We start from the raw sequence: 20,315 nt of genomic DNA, 5'->3' as shown, positions 1-20,315 counted from the left end.
TATGTAAAATTCATACTTTCCCAGATGTCAGGAGGTGCCTGTTACCAGATGATGTAATACTGGCAGCAGGCATGAGGGCAGTGCCCCCCCTCCACCACCCTCCACCCTCACTAGGGGGCTCCCAGGTCAATTCAGGTAGGGTCAGGTTTCTGCCATTAAGAAAGGAGGCTATTTCTGCACAGCAAAGGAAACCCTAAACAAAATGAAAAGACAACCCACAGAATGGGAGAAAATCTTTGCAAATGAAGCGACTGACAAGGGATTGATCTCCAAAATTTATAAACACCTCCTGCAGCTCAATACCAAAAAAACAACCCCATCAAAAAATGGGCAGAAGATCTAAACAGACAATTTTCCAAAGACATACAAATGACAAAAAAAAAAAAAAAAAAAACATGAAAAGATGTTCATCATCACTCATTGTTAGGGAAACGCAAATCAAAACCACTATGGGAGTTCCCGTCGTGGCGCAGTGGTTAACGAATCCGACTAGGAACCATGAGGTTGAGGGTTCGGTCCCTGCCCTTGCTCAGTGGGTTAACGATCCGGCGTTGCCATGAGCTGTGGTGTAGGTTGCAGACGCGGCTCGGATCCTGCATTGCTGTGGCTCTGGCGTAGGCCAGTGGCTACAGCTCCGATTCGACCCCTAGCCTGGGAACCTCCATATGCTGCAGGAGCGGCCCAAAGAAATAGCAAAAAAAACCCAAAAAACAAAAACAAAAAAAACCACTATGAGGTACCACCTTACACCAGCCAGAATGGACATCATCAAAAAGTCTACAAACAACAAGTGCTGGAGAGGGTGTGAAGAAAAAGGAACCCTATTACACTGTTGGTGGGATGGCAAATTGGTGCAACCACTGTGGGAAAAAAGTATGGAGATTCCTCAGAAAACTAAAAATAGAATTACCATTTGATCTGGCAATCCTGCTCCTGGGCATCTATTCAGAGAAAACAATGACTTGAAAAGATACATGTACTTTAATGTTCATTGCAGCATTATATACAATAGCCAAGACATGGAAACAACCTAAATGTCCATCAACAGAGGAGTGGATCAACAAGATGTGGTACATATACACAATGGAATATTACTAAGCTATTAAAAGGAAAGAAATAACGGCATTTGCAGCAACATGGATGGACCTAGAAATTATTACGCTAAGTGAAGTTAGTCAGACAGTGAAACACCAACATCATATGCTAACACTTAATATGTGGAATCTTAAAAAAGGACACAATGAACTTCTTTGCAAAACAGATACTGACTTAGAGACTTTGAAAAACTTATGGTTTCCAAATGAGACAGGTTGGGGGGCGTGGAGGGATGCTCTGGGTGTTTGGGATGGGAATGATATAAAATCAGGTTGTAATGATTCTTGTACAACTGTAAATGTAATAAAATCACTGAGTAATTTTAAAAAAGAAATAAAAAAAATTAGGGTAAAACATCAAGTTTCCAGAGCATTTTTCGATTCTGAGATTGCAAATGAGGGATGAGAATCTTTGCTCAAACATGCTAGAGACACTAAGCTATACAACAAACCAAAATTAGTCCACGAATAAAATATCACTCAAACCAAGAAAACCATCTCTGAAGTCTCGCCTGTCAAAAGACTACGTTCAGTAAATCCAAGAAATGAAAATATAAATTTGCAAGGCACAAATTAAAGCATGATGGCCCTCACCGTAAAAGGAATCTCCAAAGCCTCTCCCTAAATACACTCCCCACACAGGTAAAATGTGTTTTGAAAAGCATTTTGAGTGGCAAAAGATTCACTGGAATCCTGGTCTGTGGCTAAGGGCGGTGATCCATACAGGGGAACTCTATTAACACTAACCGTAAGGGTTCTTTTAACTCTATGGGTGAGCCTAAAAAGCTTTATGTTAAGTGAAAGCAGCCAAAACAAAAAGCTACCTAGTAGGGGTCAGGTCACATGATAATCTGGAAAAGGAAAAACCACAGAAACAGAAATCTGATCTGGGTCCGCCAGAGGGTGGGGCATCAACTAGGAAGGGAGACTTTCTAGGATGATGAAAATATTATATGACGAATATTATAAATCCTGAACGTGACTGCAAACTGTCAAACTCATAGAACTGTACACCTGAAAGGGGAGAATTTTGCTGAATGTAAATTGCACCTGAATAAATCCGACGGGGGGAGGTACACAGGCAGCAGGAAACAAGGGCGATCTAGCCTGATCCCACAGGACTAGAGAGAAACTTCACATCTGAGACAATGTAAAGGAAGAAACAACAGCAAGGAGACCTAACAAGCACTTGATACAAATGTCGTGTTCTAAACAAGCTGCATCTGTGGATACGTAACTGGTGAAAGTGCACTTGGTGGCAGAGACTGCCCTGTGACATCCCAGAGTCCAAAAAAGAAGGTGGTCCCAGAGACCCTGGACTGTCTCAGGGCCGCACTTGCACAGGAGCTGCCTCCTTGGCCAAGGCTCCCAGGGGCTTTCCCCAGGAGGAAGATTTATGGCCGGGATAAAATTAACAATGCGGCTGCAGAGGAAACGGTTCCTCGTGCAAATCCCTGTGCTTGAAATTCTGGGAAATTATGTTTTAACAGTTCAAGACCTATTGCAACATCACTGATTTACGGGATTATAGCTAGGTTATTAGAGAGACTTTTTTCTAAACACAGATTCCTTACTTTTATAAATAAACAAATAGAATAAACATTCCTAGAGTGAGCCTTAGCCCTGAGGTCTGTATGCTTGTGACTCTGAGCTGTGCATGTTTCTCTCTAGGTCTGGGGATGCGAGCCTCACTCGGGTCCTGCTCCCTCTCCTCGGTGGTGGTGTTCCTGTCTCGGCCCCTCACAGACTCTCCCCCTCCCTGCGCAAATCGTAGTGCCCCCGCATTCCCCACCCCAACCCATCTCCTGGAGCCAGCTGCACACAGTGGGTCTCTGCTCTGGCTCCAGACAGTGACAAACACAATGGCTGTCTGTGCTGATCCTGAGCTACTGAGAGTGGGGCAGCAGCTCAGGAAGGGCTTTTTCTCACGCTTGTGTTCACTGTCTTAAAAAGCCTCCCTCATGTGGGTACCAGGTCTTCTTTAATAAATACCCCATTTACTGGATTTTACAAGAAAGAAATCATCATTTTTTATAGGTGATGCACTTGATGGGACTGAATGTTCAATAATAGCTAATGTTTATGCTGTAATGAACCTCTCATTGATGCAGGCACCTCAGACCCTTGAGAGAAAAGTTATATTCCTTCTGCTACTTTTTGAAATGAATACTTTGAGACTGAACAGCTTAGAATCCTTCCTTGTCTTTCTCCCAGACTTAGTTACACCCTAAATCACCTGTAAGCTAAAGATTAGGCACCCTGAGCACAATCGTCTGTGGGTTAAAGATGATTAGCACACGATGTTTTTCAGGAACTCTCCTAGTTTGTTCTAATCTCTGATCAATATGCCCTTTTCGCAAGTCCTGTTATTCTCACAATAACCCAGAAGGCCACCATCGTGATCAGGCTGAGATCTCCTGACTCCAGCTTTGATGACTAAGATTCCCCCCCCAAAAAGAAGAATGCATGTTTGTCCCAATCCTGATTCCTATCTGAAAACCTGTTTTTCTCCTTTTTACTATAAAACTCCTTGCCATTCTTTCTAATGGGGGGCACAGTCTTTAAGGCATCAGCCTGCTGGTGATCCCCCTTTGCCTGGCAAAGCAATAAAGCTAATTCTTTTCTCCTTTACCCAAAACTCTGCCTCTGCGTTTCAATTCGGCACCAGCAGGCAGAGGCTGAATTCGGGAAACATCATCTCTCCAGGCAACTGGACAAGCTCTTCAACTAAGGACCTACTACGTGCTGGGCACCGTCAGGCCTCGGAGCTTCCTTTTGGCACAGGGGTGTTTTCGTGTCCTATGTGTGTGGATTCCGTAGTCACCTCCCTCCTCCTGGACAGGAAGTCCCGTAAAAGAGAAGAGAGTTTGGCCCAAGCCTCCACCTGGTTTCTGCCCCCATCCAGGCTCAGCGGCTGTAGGTCCCGAGAGCACGTGTGAGCAGCAGCTGGGGCTCCCCCGCTCGTCTCGTCTGGCAGAGAGAGCCCAGGACCTTGACAGGTGTTGCCATCCCTCACCAGAGCCAAGCACAGAGCCAGGCCCGGGATGCTGTTGGTCAAACGATGGGCAGCATCCCGGCCTGAGTGGGAGTGGCCACCTGGGCCTGACCTGGGTGGTCCCAGCAGGAAACATACCCCAGTGGCCCCCACAGGTGACCGCACATCCTCTGACCCCAGGCCCAGAAACAGAGGGGGTGGGCTTTTTGTTTGTTCCTGTGGTTTGGGTCGTGTTGGTTTGTGGGTTCCCTAAGAGTAACTCAGGCCATGTGTGGACAACTCTGAAACTTCGCAGTCTTCCCAGGGTGGTGGGGGGAGCAGCGTGGGGACAGACATTAACCACTTAGTCACCTGGCCCAGGAGTCCCAGAGGCAGAGAAGAGGCAGATGGGACAGCCTCCTAAGCTGGCCATCGTGGACTTTCAGGAACTTACTTGACTGTTTTCAGGGACAAGCTGGAGTCCACACAGCACTCAGTTCCAAGTTCCAAGGACAAGGCCCTGTGCCCTGCACACCACAGGGCATATCCATCAGTGCCCCGATCCAAGACACCAGCACTTCAGGAAACTACACTGACTCCTGGAGGGAAGTTGCTCATCCGTGTGAATCCCTGAGTGACTGTACTTCACCGGTCAGAGCAAAGATCTCAAACCCACCCATCACTCATGGTGACCAGGTAACAGTGACTTCACGTGTGGCAGGTGCGTCAGTGACACCCCTGTGAGCATCCTTAGAGCAGTTCCACTTTTTCTTGTGGTCCCCGAGCTGCTTGTTTAGGGAGCGGTGTTTCCATCTGCTCTGTGGAACCCAGGCCACTTCACAATCCCAGGGAAGAGGGAGGCAGCCCAAACCTCGGTAGTGACCTCAGGGAGGGTGCAGCGAGGAGGGGGCGGGCATCAGGTAGCTCACGGGGAAGAAGGGGTCTCCTGGGCAAGTCAGGACCATGCAGGAGAGAGCCAAGGGGGTGGAGGGAGGGAGAAAGGGATTAATTATACGGGAAGCTTGGGGTCCTGCCCCACCACTGCTTCTCATGTCCCTTCAGCCCCAAGGGAGGCAGTAAACTGGGTAATAGGATTGCACCCAACATATAATCAGACACTCATGACGTCTGCAGAGCTCAACAAAGAGAAGGAGAACAGGCCTCACAGGCTGAGAGACTTATTGCCCCTCGGCCCTGTGCAAAGAGGTCACCTAGCCCCCTGAGTCTTCATTTACCCGTCACCTGTGTGAATGAAACCCACAGGCTCCAGAAAGTGTGTGACCCTGAGACTGCTACTTCAAAGACTCTGTGTCAGGACAGAGGTCTGTGTGGCTGTGGGCATGGAGAGACTGATTGGGAAAAAGAAGAGCCAGAAGGAATTGTTTCCACTTTGTTCATCGTGGCTGATGTATCACCAAGGACTCGGATGGAAAACCCAAACAGTTCCTGCGAAATATGCCTAATACAAACTGTCGCTTTATCCAGGCAGTCATGTCTTGGTCCCAAGCTTAGGTGTTTGGCTGAGTATGGGTAGGATGGTTTATAGCAGTCAGAGCTGTGAAAGGGCTAATTTCAGACTCACGATGCCGAGCAAAGAAGAAATCTGAACCCATGCTTGTGAGTATCTGTTAGCGCAGTTGTCCAAAACATTCTATTCTACAGACTCAACATCCAACTTGTACCTCCATTATCAAACAGCATGAATTTCCTATTATGCATCCTGCGGGCTGCACCAGGACTTGAACCTCTCAGTGATCGATGACACAGTTCACGCACTCCTGTCATCATTGAAACCTAACACGTTCCTCTGGTACCTCTCATTCTGTATAGAGCAAGGTGCCAGCGTTACCACAGGGGAATCCGGGGTTTCAGTTCAAGAATGTCCTCCGTCTCCGCAGGACCTGATCTTTATCGCTCATTCAGCGATGGTTTCTATTAGTCCTAGGGACCTGACATAGTGCAGACAGAGATTACAAATCAGAGGATCTTTTCTTCCAGCCATATTTTGAAGGAAAGAGGATGAACGATTACATCTCTTTTTCTAGAAGAAAAATAGATCTGTTCAACAAATACTTATTAGATGATGTCACTATGCTTGAATAAAAAAAGGTTACTTTCCAAGTTGGAAGCCAAAGTCCAAGGTAAAGCCCTCAGCAGCTTAGGAAATGTGTATCGCCTACTTTTGTTATATACACACAAGAACATATGCACACACACATATACACTCATACACACATACACACTTACACACAGACACAGACACACACACACACACAGACATACACACAAATACATATGTTAATCTGTGGCTTCTACTTGGTGTTTCAAGTATACCCAATATATTTTGACAGATCAAAGAAAATAGAAAATTTGACCAACTGCATGAGAAAACTTTAATGAAACTGACTATAGGATATCACTTGGATGTAAGATGTAACTTCTTCGATTGTTTGGGAATTGTGGCACTGTTATAGACTGAAACTTTGTGTCCTCTCAGAACTCAAATGCTGAAGTCTCAATCCCCAATGCGACAGTATTAAAAGGTGGGGATTTGGGAGGTGACTAGGTCATGAGAGTGGCACCCCCCACAAATGGGATTAGTGCCCTAATAAGAGGGACTGCAGGGAGCTCTCCTGCTTTTGCTGCCAGATGAGGCAGTGTGACCAGTCGGCCTTCTGTGAATCAGGATGCGATCCCTCATCAGACACCGAGTCTGCTGGTGCCTTGATCTCGGACTCCAGCCTCCAGAACTGGAAGGAACTCTGGGCTACACTGCCTGGGCCAGAGCGAAGCGTGGAGGGCAGGAGAAAACCGCTGGTAAGAATCGAGGGCTGCAGGCACTCACAGGGGAGACAGTGCTGCAGGTGGGTTCAGCCACACACTGCATACACCAAGCTGTCATTTCAGCCTGGACTTCCTGGAACTCTTGGCTCACCTCCTCTCATACCCAGCTGTCACTGCCTCATTCAGACATTGGTAATCGCCCTCCAGAACTCCTGCCAGAGCTTTCAAAAGGGGCTCCTGGCTCATCCACAGCATCCTCTGGTCTGAAATGCTACCCACAGGATGTTCCAGAAGCACATCTAATATATGCCCCAGGTGTTACACCCTTCAAAAGCTCCCCACACTCTCAGGTAAGGACCACACTTCTTTTCTGCAAGGTGCTTCCTGATGTGTTTTTCACCGTCCTCAGTTTAATTTCCATGATCATCTATGCCTCAGGTTCCATCTCTAACCTCCGATGGAGGGTCTCCAAGGTAACCATCCTCCAAAACCCTGCCTGGTAGCCCCCAAGGCCAAGCTTCTTCTGGATTGGGTAGCCAGGCCCCATCTCAAGTCCACCCTCACATACACACTGACCCACCCCTGCTGTCCTCCACCTCTGTCCATCTGTCATTATATAGGACCTGGTATACAGTAGGTGCTGAAAAACTCCTCCAAATGATGGCAGCAAATGGCAGCATCTGACTCACTTTGTCTTGCTTTCTGTTTGCATATTGGTATTTTCTTTTTTCTTTTTCTTTTTCTTTTTTTGTGGCTTTTCTAGGGCCACACCTGCGGCATATGGAGGTTCCCAGGCTAGGGGTAGAATCTGAGCTGTAGCCACCGGCCTACTCCAGAACCACAGCAACTCGGGATCCAAGCCATATCTGTGAACTACACCACAGCTCACGACAACACTGGATCCTTAACCCACTGAGCAAGGCCAGGGATCAAACCCGCAACCTCATGGTTCCTAGTCGGATTCGTGAACCACTTCACCAAGACGGGAACTCCTGCATATTCGTATTTTCTATCAGACCAGGCCACATCTCCCAGTCCCCTTGCCGCCAGCGTCCGGTAGTTACAATAATGTGGGCACAGCACACCCTTGTGGACACGCCGCATCATCAGGTTGGTGTGGAGGGTGTGAAAGGACAGAGCAGAGTCAGAGAAACCCGACTTCTCATCCTGCCTCTGACCCTCACTAGCGGTGTGATCTCAAGAGACATACTTAACTATTCTGGTTTTACTTGCTCACTTGTGGAATGAAGATGGACTGACAGATGCTATAACTTCTGCCAGCTGGACCCTCTCCTTCCCTATAACAAGAGGGCACATCCTGTATCCTCCTGAGACTGCTGGGCATCTTTGCAGGGAGAGTGAGCTCTCTGCCTAGGACCGTGGCGTCACCACTCCTGTCCACTCCTATGACCTGTTCAGGCAGCTGAAAGGGACGGAAGTGGCCTGAGTCCCACCTGAGCATATGCTCTAAGAGCCACAGCAATGTCCACGAGAAAGGCATCCACCAGGTGGAGGCCTGGTTTGGGCTGGATCCAAAAGCAGGAGGCACTTGGAGAAGAGCCGCAGTGTGTTCCCAACCTTTGCAGCTGACATCTGAGATTAGTGAACAGTAAACCTTTGATCTTGTAAGTCACTGAGATGTGAGGTTGTCAGGTGCATGAGCCAGTGGAATCCCATTCTAGAGAGCTGAGGACTCCAGAGATCAGACGAGCTGGGCACTTACCAGACAGCGAGGCCAGGGTATGAGAGATTTGAACAAACCTGAGTGACTTCCTGTCATGGTCAACTCTAGCCCAAGTGCGGACACACAAGGGAGGTTTGAAAACATTCAAGTAAATGAATAAGTAAATCCATTTGGCTTAATTTTAAACACCAAAACACAGAAACATCCTTTTCCTTTAGTCATTTCCTGAATATAGATTACTTGGATAAAATTTTTATATCATAATTTTCAGCTTGCTAAAGTTTCCAGGAATATTTATATACGGTCTGAAAAAAATCAAATAACTTAGAAGTTCATTTTCCAGGAAGCTAACACAACTACAGGCTAAATCTTTTCATTGTAAGACATGCATTGTATATACCTCTATATGCAAAAGCGCCAAGAACAACAACAAATACCTATAACCCAAGTACGACTTCCTTGGTTTAACTCCATAGATCACGAGATTACAGGAATGGTGTGATTTGAACTTAATGTCTTTTTTCCTTTCTATGTGCTTCTCAGAGAAGTAACAGAAAGCAATGCCTGTCTTGATCTAAATGAATAGATATTCAAATTATCTTTTTTATCATACAGACTTATGATCTTAAAAATTTCAGAAAAATACAGCGGTAAGTATAGAAATTAATATCTTTGTTCTATCACAACTAATTTCACTTAACCATCTCATTTCATTGATGTAGGTTTTCAAGTAGAAAAGCACATCATAAAACCATCCTGGGGGGAAAAAATCCTCGGAGCCAACCTTTTCATTATTTCTCCATACTTCACAAAACATGACCTAAAGAAACAGCATAATCTCAACTTCATAGTTAATGAATCATACATCAAGCTGGGGGATAATAAAGAATTTTAAATTGGCCTTAAATTTCCCAAGGAATCGGTTCATTCTCCAAAAGAAAAGGCCAGTAGAAATTAAAATGAATTGAGAAGGGCAGGGGGAGGCCACCATAGAAATAACACACTAACAGTTATTGAAAAGGCTGTTTGTTTATCAAGCATTTGTTAAATGCCAATTATTTGACAATCCCTGGGCTGCTGGCATCAGCGGTTATAAAATGGTAAGACAGGAGTTCCCGTCGTGGCGCAGTGGTTAACGAATCCGACTAGGAACCATGAGGTCGCGGGTTCGGTCCCTGCCCTTGCTCAGTGGGTTAACGATCCGGCGTTGCTGTGAGCTGTGGTGTAGGTTGCAGACGCGGCTTGGATCCCGCGTTGCTGTGGCTCTGGCGTAGGCTGGTGGCTACAGCTCCGATTCAACCCCTAGCCTGGGAACCTCCATATGCCGCGGAAGCGGCCCAAGAGATAGCAACAACAACAACAACAAAAGACAAAAGACAAAAATAAAATAAAATAAAATAAAATAAAATGGTAAGACATACATCCTACTCTCAGAGGCATGCATCTAGAATAAGACACAGAATACACACAAGATCATGAACACGTCTGGTGGCTTTGTCCTCAGAGACAGGAGGTGGTGGAGACAGAAGAGGAAGCCTGTGGGGTGAGGGGAAGGTTCTGGGAGGAGGTAGGGGTCAGGTACCAAGAGCTACCATGTCCTGAAGGGACCACAAGCAGGAATGGGGAGAAGCCAGCAAAACACGGCGCAGTGACATGTTAAGCCTCTGCTAAGCCTCCCTGATTCTGTGTCCTCATGTGTGTCTGCCATTGTCCAAGCTTTCACTTTGCTCACCTGGGCGATCAGGTGCAAGATGCCTCAGTGAACCAGACAGATATGGCCCTGGCCTCAAGGAGCGTTCCATGAGGACCCTATCCGTGCACAGGGTCCCCTCGCTTCTCAGAGCAGGAGACTCTGCAGATGGAGAAGAGACTCAGGAAGGTCAGGGAATTAGGTAACTGTTTCCAGGGACAGAGAATCAAGCCACCCTCAGCTCTCAGGGCTAAGCCAGCTCGAGCTGCAGGCTGTCCTGTTCTCCGACACTGCAATGTGCTAGAAAGAGATCCTGGGGCCCCACCTTCTGCCTGTGCGCTTCCTCATCAGGGACTCATCAAGAAGGCACCAAAAGTCTGCTTAGGCAGCCCGTGTCAGGCAGAGCGCCCGGATACCGAGATGGACCCATCCTTCATGTCTCAAAGCAGAAGAAACACAGAACAGCTGCAGGACCATATACCCAGTACCATCACAGAGGGATGAGAAAGAGGTGGGATCCTGAGAGGAAGCCGTCAGGAAAGGGCACACAAAAGCAATGCTGTCTACAACTTGAAGATGGGGTGGGGAAGCCAAAAACAGGGGGAGGCTGCCTGCCAAACCCCTAAAAGCCACGCCTTTTGAATTATGTCTATACTGGGAAGAAAATCCTAGGCATAACTGTGTTCCATCATAGCAGGCTGCTTTCAGGGCGATCTATATTTTAAAATATTCTTTGAACAGGCCAGATACTTCATTCCACAATCCAAGTAGAGCATCAAATAAAATCATGTACAATATGGTTAATAATAATGTCATCTGAGGCCCTGCGCTGATTACAGAGATTTCTTAAGAATAAGGGCCTTGCTTTTTAAGTAAAAAGGGTGAGAAATCAGGAGAAGAGACTTTTAAAGGGGCAGCAATAAGAGTTCCCAGAGAGCAGGAACTGTATTTCTGTTGACAAGTTACTGTGCACAAGCCTATTTACTCGCCGAAATATTTTTTTTCTCCAATGCAAACTGGAGCCTAGAAAGGAGAGGACCCCGGGCAGACCTTGTTCAGGGTTTTCTGTGATGGGCACAACTAGAGTTTTCTGGTGGCTTCACTTGTCCCCTCCTGCACACGTGGCAGAGGGAGACGCTCCTTGCCCTGAAATCAGCAAGGTGACTCGCTTTGGGCCATAAACTGTGAGTTGCAGTGACGGACACCATTTCCAGGTACAATTCCCCAAGCTCTGCTTCCTGCTTAAGCAAACTCAGGAACACCACGTGGGGACAGAAGTGTCACAGACTAAAGCCAAACAGGGACGCACTGTGCAGAGGCAAGCTGCCCCCTGAGCTTGTCTGGCTCCCCATCAGATGTTGTACGAGGGAGAAAGAAACATTTGTAAGAAGCCATAGAGAATCGGGGCCATTTCCTGGCTGGTACTTTTGTCTAGCAGTGGATTTACAGAGCCATGCCCACCTGTATCACCCTAACCTAGATGAACAAGGGACGGTGATTTAGAAATATTTATCATCAAGAACTTACAAAACCTGCAGGGAAAGGTGAGCTTTCTGATTGAAACTTAAATGTTAGGCACAGATTTTTTTCCTCCATAATAAAAACCAAAACAAAGCAACCAAGCCTTTTTCTTTCTGGTAGATGGCAATACATGAGGGCCAGGAATGGAAAGAGTATCAGGCTTGGAACCAAAGTTACAGGAACCTATATCTTTCCTATGTCACAGACACTCTTTGGATGAAGTCCCCAAATACACTGATAGTACCCACAGAGGGCAAAGGTTTGCAGGGTAAACATATTATCATGAATCCAGCCATAGAAACTGTAACAATGTGCAGTTATCCCGAGACAGTGTGTAAAATGACCCAGTTTCCAGAAGGAAAGGGTTGCACACCACCTCATGGCAAGTGTTACTGTAAGGAGGGCAGGGAGGGCAGGCAGGCCAGATCACTAAGCCTTTCCTTCAGTTACAAAATGTACAGCACAGGACGTCTTTGCCTTCTTTTTCTTGGAGAAAGCATCGAGGGTTAGCTGACTCAGTCGCCTTTTTTTTTTTTTTTTTTTTTTTTTTAATGTGACTGCTTTAAAATACTCTGCTAGCAAACAGACTGATGGGCAAGCTTCAAAGGACATAGTGCTGGAAGGATCGATACACCTTACACGGACTCTAAAGAGCCAGAGGGCTTCATTTAGGATATAATTGGAAGCCTCTTTAAGAAAAGGATGAGGCAAAACTCAAGAAGACAAGGAGCAAAGCCATACTGAACGGCACTGTTGACACAGTCTTTGCAACTGTCAATGCGCCATAGTCCCGAAGATCAATTATCTGCCCTGTATTTTAAGACACTCAATGCAAAAGGCAGAGACAACCCCACCCTTAAATGAGAAAACACGGACGATGTGGGGGAACAGGGGGTGGCATCTTAAGATAACATCTGCAAATAGAGATGATCATCAAGCTGAGACGACAGTTCAAAAACACAGTATAGCACGTATTCCTTAATAATAGTTTTATTTGGATATCTATTTGGAAGCATCCCCATTTTAGAGCGGCCTTATCATATGGACATTTTACTGTCTGGCTTTCTTCAAAATAGTCATAAAATCAGAGCAGCTGATAAGACTTGTGACTTAAGACTATGTCCCCAGAGATAGGAAAAATAAAACACCGCAAAACCAAAGAAGGCTATATTTAAGCATTCAGAGTGGTTGCTGTAGCAGTCTCAGTTTCTGGAGATAGGCAGACCTTCACTTGAAGCAGGTCAATGACTCTCTGGACAGGGACTTCTGGTTTTCGGTTTCTTTTCCTGTGAGATGGGGACCACAGTCTATGGTGTGGGTCACAAGCGATGGCCAGCAGCCATGTCCTGCTTTTGTCAACAAAGTTTTATTGGAACACAGCCATGCTCCTTGTCTGTGGCTACTTTCTGCTACAACAGAAACTGTACCTACCACCTAAAGAACCTGAAATGTGGCCTAGCTGCACTTTGTGGCAAAAGTTTGCCAGTCCCTGGTCTGTGGGGTTGTTGAATGGACTGGAAATGATGTAACACAGGGCCTGGCACACAGCAGCTATTCTCATTAAATTGTTATTCAACTAAGCAAAAGGGTAAAGCCACAGAAAGTAGGAAGAAAACGTTGCACTTGCCGAATCCTGCAGATCAATGAATCCTTCACCATCTTAGAAGCTCTTGCCCAGAGAGCCTCACTTAGGAGACAGCAAAGAATCTCAGCCTGTTCTTTCCTCTACGGAAAAATGACTCAGGATAAACACAAAATAAAGGACACTGAGACATCATCTCACCTATCAGCCTGGCAAAAACCCTCAAGTTTGACAGCGTCTTCTGTTGGCGAGGCTCTGGGGAAATAATTCCTCTCATCCACTGTTAGTGGGGATGCAAATTGCCAAAATTTTAGGGAGGGAAACTTGGCAATGCTTAGCAAAATTCCATTAAAATTTACTCTTTGATTGTACTTGGGAATTAGCCTTAGGATTTCTGGCAAAAACACAAGTGTGCACGAGGTTATTCATGACAACATATTTTTGTAAGAGCCAAGGACTAGAAACAGCCTACACGTCCACCCCCGGGAGGCATGGCTGACCAGGTCCAAGTCTAGCTACGCTAGAAGCACAGAATCTCTATGAGACCAGGGGGCCTGTGTCGAAGGACAAGAGGTCAACATGAACCCGTCCCTATTGCCCAAAAGGGAGCAACGTGCGTTCACATGAAACGGGGGGAGAATGACAAGCTAAACAATGCCACACACATGACCAGACAAGAGGGCTGTTCTACAAGACACTGAGCTGCTTTCCTCAAAAGTCAGTGATGTGCAGAGAAACCAAACGAAGCTAGGAGGGAATCGGGGTTCCCCTCCCAATGCAGAGGCTTTAGAAGTGACAACAGAGCAGAATGTGTGGTGACTGTGGGAACTGGTCATACAATGGTGACCATTTCCTGATGTCAAAAACATCAAAGCACTATGCTGTACACCTGAAACTAATACTGTATGTTAAGTGTAACATAACTAATACATACAATATATGTATTAGTAACATAACATACAACAGTAACATGACATACTGTATAACTAATACTGTATAATAAGTATAAGTCGGTAAAAAAAGCTTTAGGAGTTCCTGTCGTGGTAAGGTGGTTAACAAATATGACTAGGAAGCATGAGGTTGCAGGTTCGATCCCTGGCTTGCTCAGTGGGTTGAGGATCCGCGTTGCCGTGAGCCGTGGTGTAGGTTGCAGACTCGGCTCGGATCTGGCATTGCTGTGGCTCTGGCGTAGGCCGGTGGCTACGGCTCCAGTTGGACCCCTAGCCTGGAACCTCCATAAGCCGTGGGAGCGGCCCTAGAAAAAGGCAAAAAGACAAAAAAAGAAAGAAAGAAACAAACAAACAAAAACAAACTTTAAAAATTGTTTTAAAACTGAAAAAAATTAAAATGGAACGTGTGAGCTTTAGAAGCATGCGGATTCAAACCAGTCTCTGTATGACAACATGTTTGAGATGATCAGGATAAGTAAACACTGACAGGGTATTACATGCTGCTAAGGGCTTACTGGTATTTGTATTTGGTATGAGTGAGGTATTATGATTCTGGAAGAAAACACCCATTTTTCAGAGATATAATAATATAATATCTGAGATTATCTTTAAAATATTTCCTCCCTCTCCTCTCCCCTGCCACCCTCAAATGGACAAAGCAAGCATAGCCAAGTTTCCCTGCAGCTGGGCAACAGGTGAAGTTCAATTCGCTATGCTCCCCCCGCTGGTCATCCATGAACTCTTTCATAACTCAAACGAAGAATCAAGAGAAAGATGATTTGGGGAAAGATTTCACATGCAGTGAAGGCACATGGGACCTTCCAGTCTCTGTTTTAAGTTGGTCCATGAGATCTGCCCATCCCAAGCCAACCTCCCCTAGTACCCTTGAGGGGTGACCAAGAGATTTGAAGTGATGGTGCTGATGGGATGGAAGTGGGTGGAGAGAAATAAATAAACTTATGAATCAATTAAAAATGGTACTGGAAACGCTGTCACAGTGAGCCTGCTAATGAACTAGCTGTTCTCACTTGCTCCTGGAGAACTAAGGCATTTTAAGGTGTTTTATTACTTCTTTCAGATGCTCTAAGCACTCTGCCAGCTTAATCAATACACATAAAAACACATTTTCAATATGATGAAAAGAATTAGTCAAAAATCTACCTTTAGAGCAAAAAAAAAAGGAGGAAAATTACTTCTCTCTCTTTCCATAGCTGTTATTGACATTGCAAGTTGACTGTAAGATGCTAAATGCTCCATATGCTGCCATTAGGTGTATATTGACCCTACTACCACATTTTCTGATGTTATAATGAGTGCAGTTTTTTTTCTTTGGGGGAGATGATCATGTAGAGGTGCCTTTGGCTAAGAATGGATGATCTCAGCCTTTTACTTTGACCTAATAAGACCAGACAATTTTAATAAATGGGAAATATCAATATAAATTTCTGCGCACTAAACTTGTTGAGCTAAATATAACATAGGATGTGCAGAAGAAAAAGACAGTGAACTCTGTTTCCTGTAAAGCTCTAATTCTGTAACTTACCTTTCATGTTTTTTCAGTTTAAGAAGCATTTTTCACATAAATTGCTGCATATAATCTTCATTTCCACTCTGTGTGCAGGCAAGGACGGGGTAAAGCAAAGGTTTACTTTACAAGGGAAGTGAGGTTAAAAAAAAAAATGATGGCAAGTTCCTGTCGTGGTGCAGCAGAAATGAATCTGACTAGGAAGCATGAGGTTGCGGGTTCGATCCCTGGCCTCGCTCAGTGGGTTAAGGATCCGGCATTGCCGTGAGCTGTGGTGTAGGTCACAGATGCGGCTTGGATCCCATGTTGCCGTGGCTGTGGTGGAGGCTGACGGCTATAGCTCTGATTTGACCCCTAGCCTGGGAACTTCCATATGCCTTCGGTGTGGCCCTAAAAAAAAAAAAAAAAAAAGACTTACTCAAGGGCACAGTTATTGAAGTAGTGGTGGGAAGACACCAATGCATTATCAGTGAATCACCTGAATCAAACAGGTTATAAGGAATTAATCCCTGCTTACCTTTCAAAGCCGATCTGTCGGAATGTCTTTTCCCAGGTTGAACCTATAATGGAAGGAAGGGACATAATTAATGGACACCAAGGGTTCTGCTAGTTTTGTCCTGTTTTTGCACAGCCTGGTAGAGACTTGGTTGGACATTTAAGTGGGATGTCTGCCTTCCCTCAAATGCACCAATCCCAGCTCCAGTCCCCAGATGGCCTTTCAGAGGACAGCCCAGGTAAGAGCACACACCTTGTGGCATGACAATGCCCACCCCCTCCTCTGGTCACTCAAATCATTCTCTAAACATCAACATGTGTCTGGGCAGAAAAATAAGTTAATACTCTCCTGTTAAAAACAATGAAACATAAATCAACTATATTTCAACACAATTTAAAAATAATAATAATAAATTGAAGTTAGCTGTTAAAAATAATGAAACAACATACTGTAAGTTGTACTCTCCAAAATTCAACTTTTAACTTCGTGTGGAGCTTGGAAAGCTAGGGGCATTCTGAAAACCTAGCTCATTTTACACAATGGCTTTACCTCTCCACTATGGAAACACAGGAGTAACATTTTTTTTTTTTTTAAAGCTAAATGTGTTAATCAGAAGTCTCCCAAATGCAAAAACATGCTCTTTTCAGTGATATGATTTGAAGAGTAACTTATCCAAATCCACAGAAGAACGGCTGGGTATAAAAAAGACTTTCTACAATTTCTCCATGTAATAATTTTTCCCTACATTATATTCTATAATCATTTGCTGAATACTTTCTGTAAGGAAAAGTGCTCTTTTTTATCAAAGACCATGTTGATAAACATTCTGCACGTGTGCATTATTTACAACAGCCAAGACGTGGAAACCATGTAAATGTCCGTTAACAGACAACTGGTTTAAGAGGATGCAGTATTAACGCCAATGGACTATTACTCAGCCATAAAAAGAATAAAATAATGCCATCTGCAACAATATGGATGCACCCAGAAACTATTACACTCAGTGAAATATGTCAGAGAGAGAAAGAGAAATACTGTATAATATCACCAATGCATGAGACTTAAAAAGTAATACAAATGAATGTATACACAACACAGAAACAGACTCACAGACATAGAAAACAAACTGAAGGCTACCAAAGGCAGCAGGGTGGTGGGGGGGAGCACAAATTGGGAGTATGGGATAAAAAGATACAAACTACTGTACATAAAATAAATAAGCAACAGGATTTACTGTGTTGGATAGGTAATTACTGTCAATATCTTGTAATAACCCATAATGGAATATAATCAGAAAAAAAAGAATCCCTACGCAGTACCTGTGAAATTAACACAATACTGTAGATCAACTATACTTCAAAAAGAAAAAGCCACCTAGAATAAAAATGACGCTCTTAACTACGTGTACAGTTCAACAGTGTTAAGTATATTCATTCGCATTGTTGTACAAAGGATCACCATGTGAGAGTTAATAAGAGTTCCTGCTAAACCTCATTTTTACATTTTCCTGATGCTCTGTCAGTGGCGACAACATCTTGATTTCAGTACCAGTTACACTTTAATGCCACTGCCCGCCTCCTGACCCTAAATCCAGGAGCTCTGTTGTGCACTATTCGCTTACTAATCACAGTGGCTAATCACAACCTTTCCGTACAATTACGTCCTGCAAACAGGAAGTGGTAAATCCAGCCCTGGTCTCCAGAGGCAGCTAAAAAGCAACCCCGCTTCCTCTCTTCAAGTCACAGTAAACTAGGCTGGCATGTACACATCTTGCTTGAGAACCCTGCCCTAAGGGCTTTATTCTCAGGCGCCCGCTCAGTGTCTCCCAGGCATTATCAATTTTATGGAAAGACAAGATACTATACAGAGTGGTTTCCTGGACATTCTCTGAGCACGAAGCTCACCCCAAGGGAGCATGATGTGGTATTTCCCAAAGGGACTTGGATTCATACTACTTGGTTACAATGGAGCACTTAAGTACTTGCTACAAATAATAAAGGACTAAGTTTTGGATCTGAATTACACACGCAGATTTAAAGCAGACTCAGGTTCTTCTCCTTGGGTGAAGTTACTCTTAGCCAATTAAATTCCAACACACTTTGCTGAGCTGGAGTCAAAGACATGGAATTTTCGTTAGCCAGCCCAGGAATTTCCCATGGCCCCTGGCCCAGGGGAGTGGGCCGCCTATGAATGTCATCTGTCCTGAGTCACATGGAAAAGAAGTGAGAATCCCCACCTTGGGAATTCTTGGGAGATGGTCCTGTGCCCTGAGATGCTAGCAATGAAGACACCGGCCAGGAACACATAACCTGGATTGAGAACCATGATGAATTCCAGGACAGCTGGCAGCAGCCTGGCCCAGAGGAGAAGCAGGAAAGATCAAGAGCCTCTTGCTGAGTGAGACCAGACAGGCTGGGCTCAGACCTGCGGGAGGGTCGGGATGGGAGTGGGTGGTGAGGAGTATAGATGCTATTCTTCATAACCATCCTGCTCTCATTGAGAAACCAAGCACTTTTAAACTTTTGTACATTGCCACCCACCCACCCCCATCTTCTCAGTATACTCCTAAATTGATTTTTGAAGCAAAATGTTAAGAAAAGCCTTCTTTTGAATAGACTCAACCTATTATTGAGATAAAATGAAGATAATAAAATCCAATGACTTTGTTCTACTGCACTGGCAGGTTCTTAATACATGAGGTTTTAATTAAGAAATGGGTTCCATCTTCATATTTTTTAGAAAAATAAACATTTTCCTAAAGGACAGAAATAAGATCAGAGGGTTGGGGGCAAGACTTCCAGCACCCCTTAAAATAAACATTACTAAGATGCTCAACCAAGCACAATGGAGACGGCACACAACTTCCTTCCATCACTGGAAATCAACTTAATGAGTAATCTGAGCATCTTACCCGCCACAGGCACACATCACTGCTTGCTACTAACCATCTTAATATGTTAGGTAGGGGGCTGAATATGCTAAAATGTGCTTTCTGCCTTTGAATATCACATGCCCCAGGGGCTTGAGTTTTCATGTCTTTTGTGAGCACTTAGTCACGAAGGAAGGAGAAACACACAATAAATGGAACAGACATATCCAGATCCTTTGGCACCAAGAACATTTTTGGCAGCCCATTATTCAGCTGCTGGGGAATTCTTCTAAAGCCATTCACCATGTTTTACAGAGTAAGGTAATATTATTCCCTCTGCCAGAGCAGTTCAACACGGAGAGAAAAGCAGAGAAAACAAAGTCACTGGCAGACTTCCTTGATTCAACACTTTCAAAATGAGATTTATAATATGGAGACGTTTAGAACATGTTACATTCTTCAGGTGAAAGCATAGGACAGCAACAATAACAGAAAGGAAAATGCAGACTATAGAAAAATGGATACAATTCACAAGAGGGATTGTTCCTTTCCAATCTTAGATGAAGTAGTTAGAGATGATACATTGCAATTCTTCCAATTTTTTAAATTGAAATACAGTTGATTTACAATGTTGTATTAGTTTCAGGTATATAGCAAATTATCTATTTATATAGATATAAATATAGATATAGATACATTGGTGTGTGTGTGTGTATATATATATGTGTGTGTGTGTGTGTGTATATATACATATATATATATATATATATAAAATCTTCCAGATTCTTTTTCCCTTATAGTGTATCATAAAATATTGAGCATAGTTCCATGCCATACAGTAGGTCTTTGTTGTTTATCTATTTTATAGACAGTAGTATGTATCTGTTAATTCCAGACTCTTAATTTATCCTCCGTCCCTTTGGTAACCATAGCTTTGTTTTCTATGTGGGTCTATTTTCTGTTTTGTTAATAAGCTCATTTGCATCATTATTTTTTTAGATAGTACATATCAGTGAGGTCATATGACATTTGTCTTTCTCTGCCCGACTTCCTTCATTAGAAAAACTGCCCTTGATGGCACCAATGACAGAGGTGAAACCTGAACCAGGAAATCACAGACTGTTCCTCTTATAACATGAGTGGCAA

At 44.4% G+C, this 20,315-nt stretch overlaps 1 protein-coding gene and 1 long non-coding RNA gene across 22 annotated transcripts in view; one reads left to right on the top strand and one right to left on the bottom strand.

Annotated features, from left to right (window-relative positions):
* PIEZO2 (piezo type mechanosensitive ion channel component 2) overlaps positions 1 to 20,315 on the bottom strand; it is a 303,672-nt gene that overhangs the window by 145,140 nt on the left and 138,217 nt on the right. For all 21 annotated transcript variants that reach the window (XR_014807528.1, XR_014807530.1, XR_014807531.1 and 18 more), the window contains one exon: positions 16,322 to 16,364. Coding sequence is in view for 15 of the 21 variants with exons in the window: in XM_084964032.1 (XP_084820158.1) it covers positions 16,322 to 16,364 (43 nt within the window). In the remaining 6 variants the exon portion in view is untranslated. The remainder of the gene's footprint in view (positions 1 to 16,321; positions 16,365 to 20,315) is intronic.
* On the top strand, positions 4,333 to 12,576 carry LOC146402714 (uncharacterized). Its single transcript, XR_014807604.1, has 2 exons — positions 4,333 to 7,638; positions 9,881 to 12,576. It is a non-coding gene; the product is annotated as an uncharacterized LOC146402714 (long non-coding RNA).

Source organism: Sus scrofa, chromosome 6, assembly GCF_054392235.1.
Source record: "Sus scrofa isolate SSC_HxYL_T2T_F1_AM1 chromosome 6, Sscrofa_HxYL_maternal_Yorkshire_Landrace_v2.0, whole genome shotgun sequence".
In the NCBI taxonomy this organism is placed as follows: domain Eukaryota; kingdom Metazoa; phylum Chordata; class Mammalia; order Artiodactyla; family Suidae; genus Sus; species Sus scrofa.
This window is presented reverse-complemented; position numbering and strand designations above follow the sequence as displayed.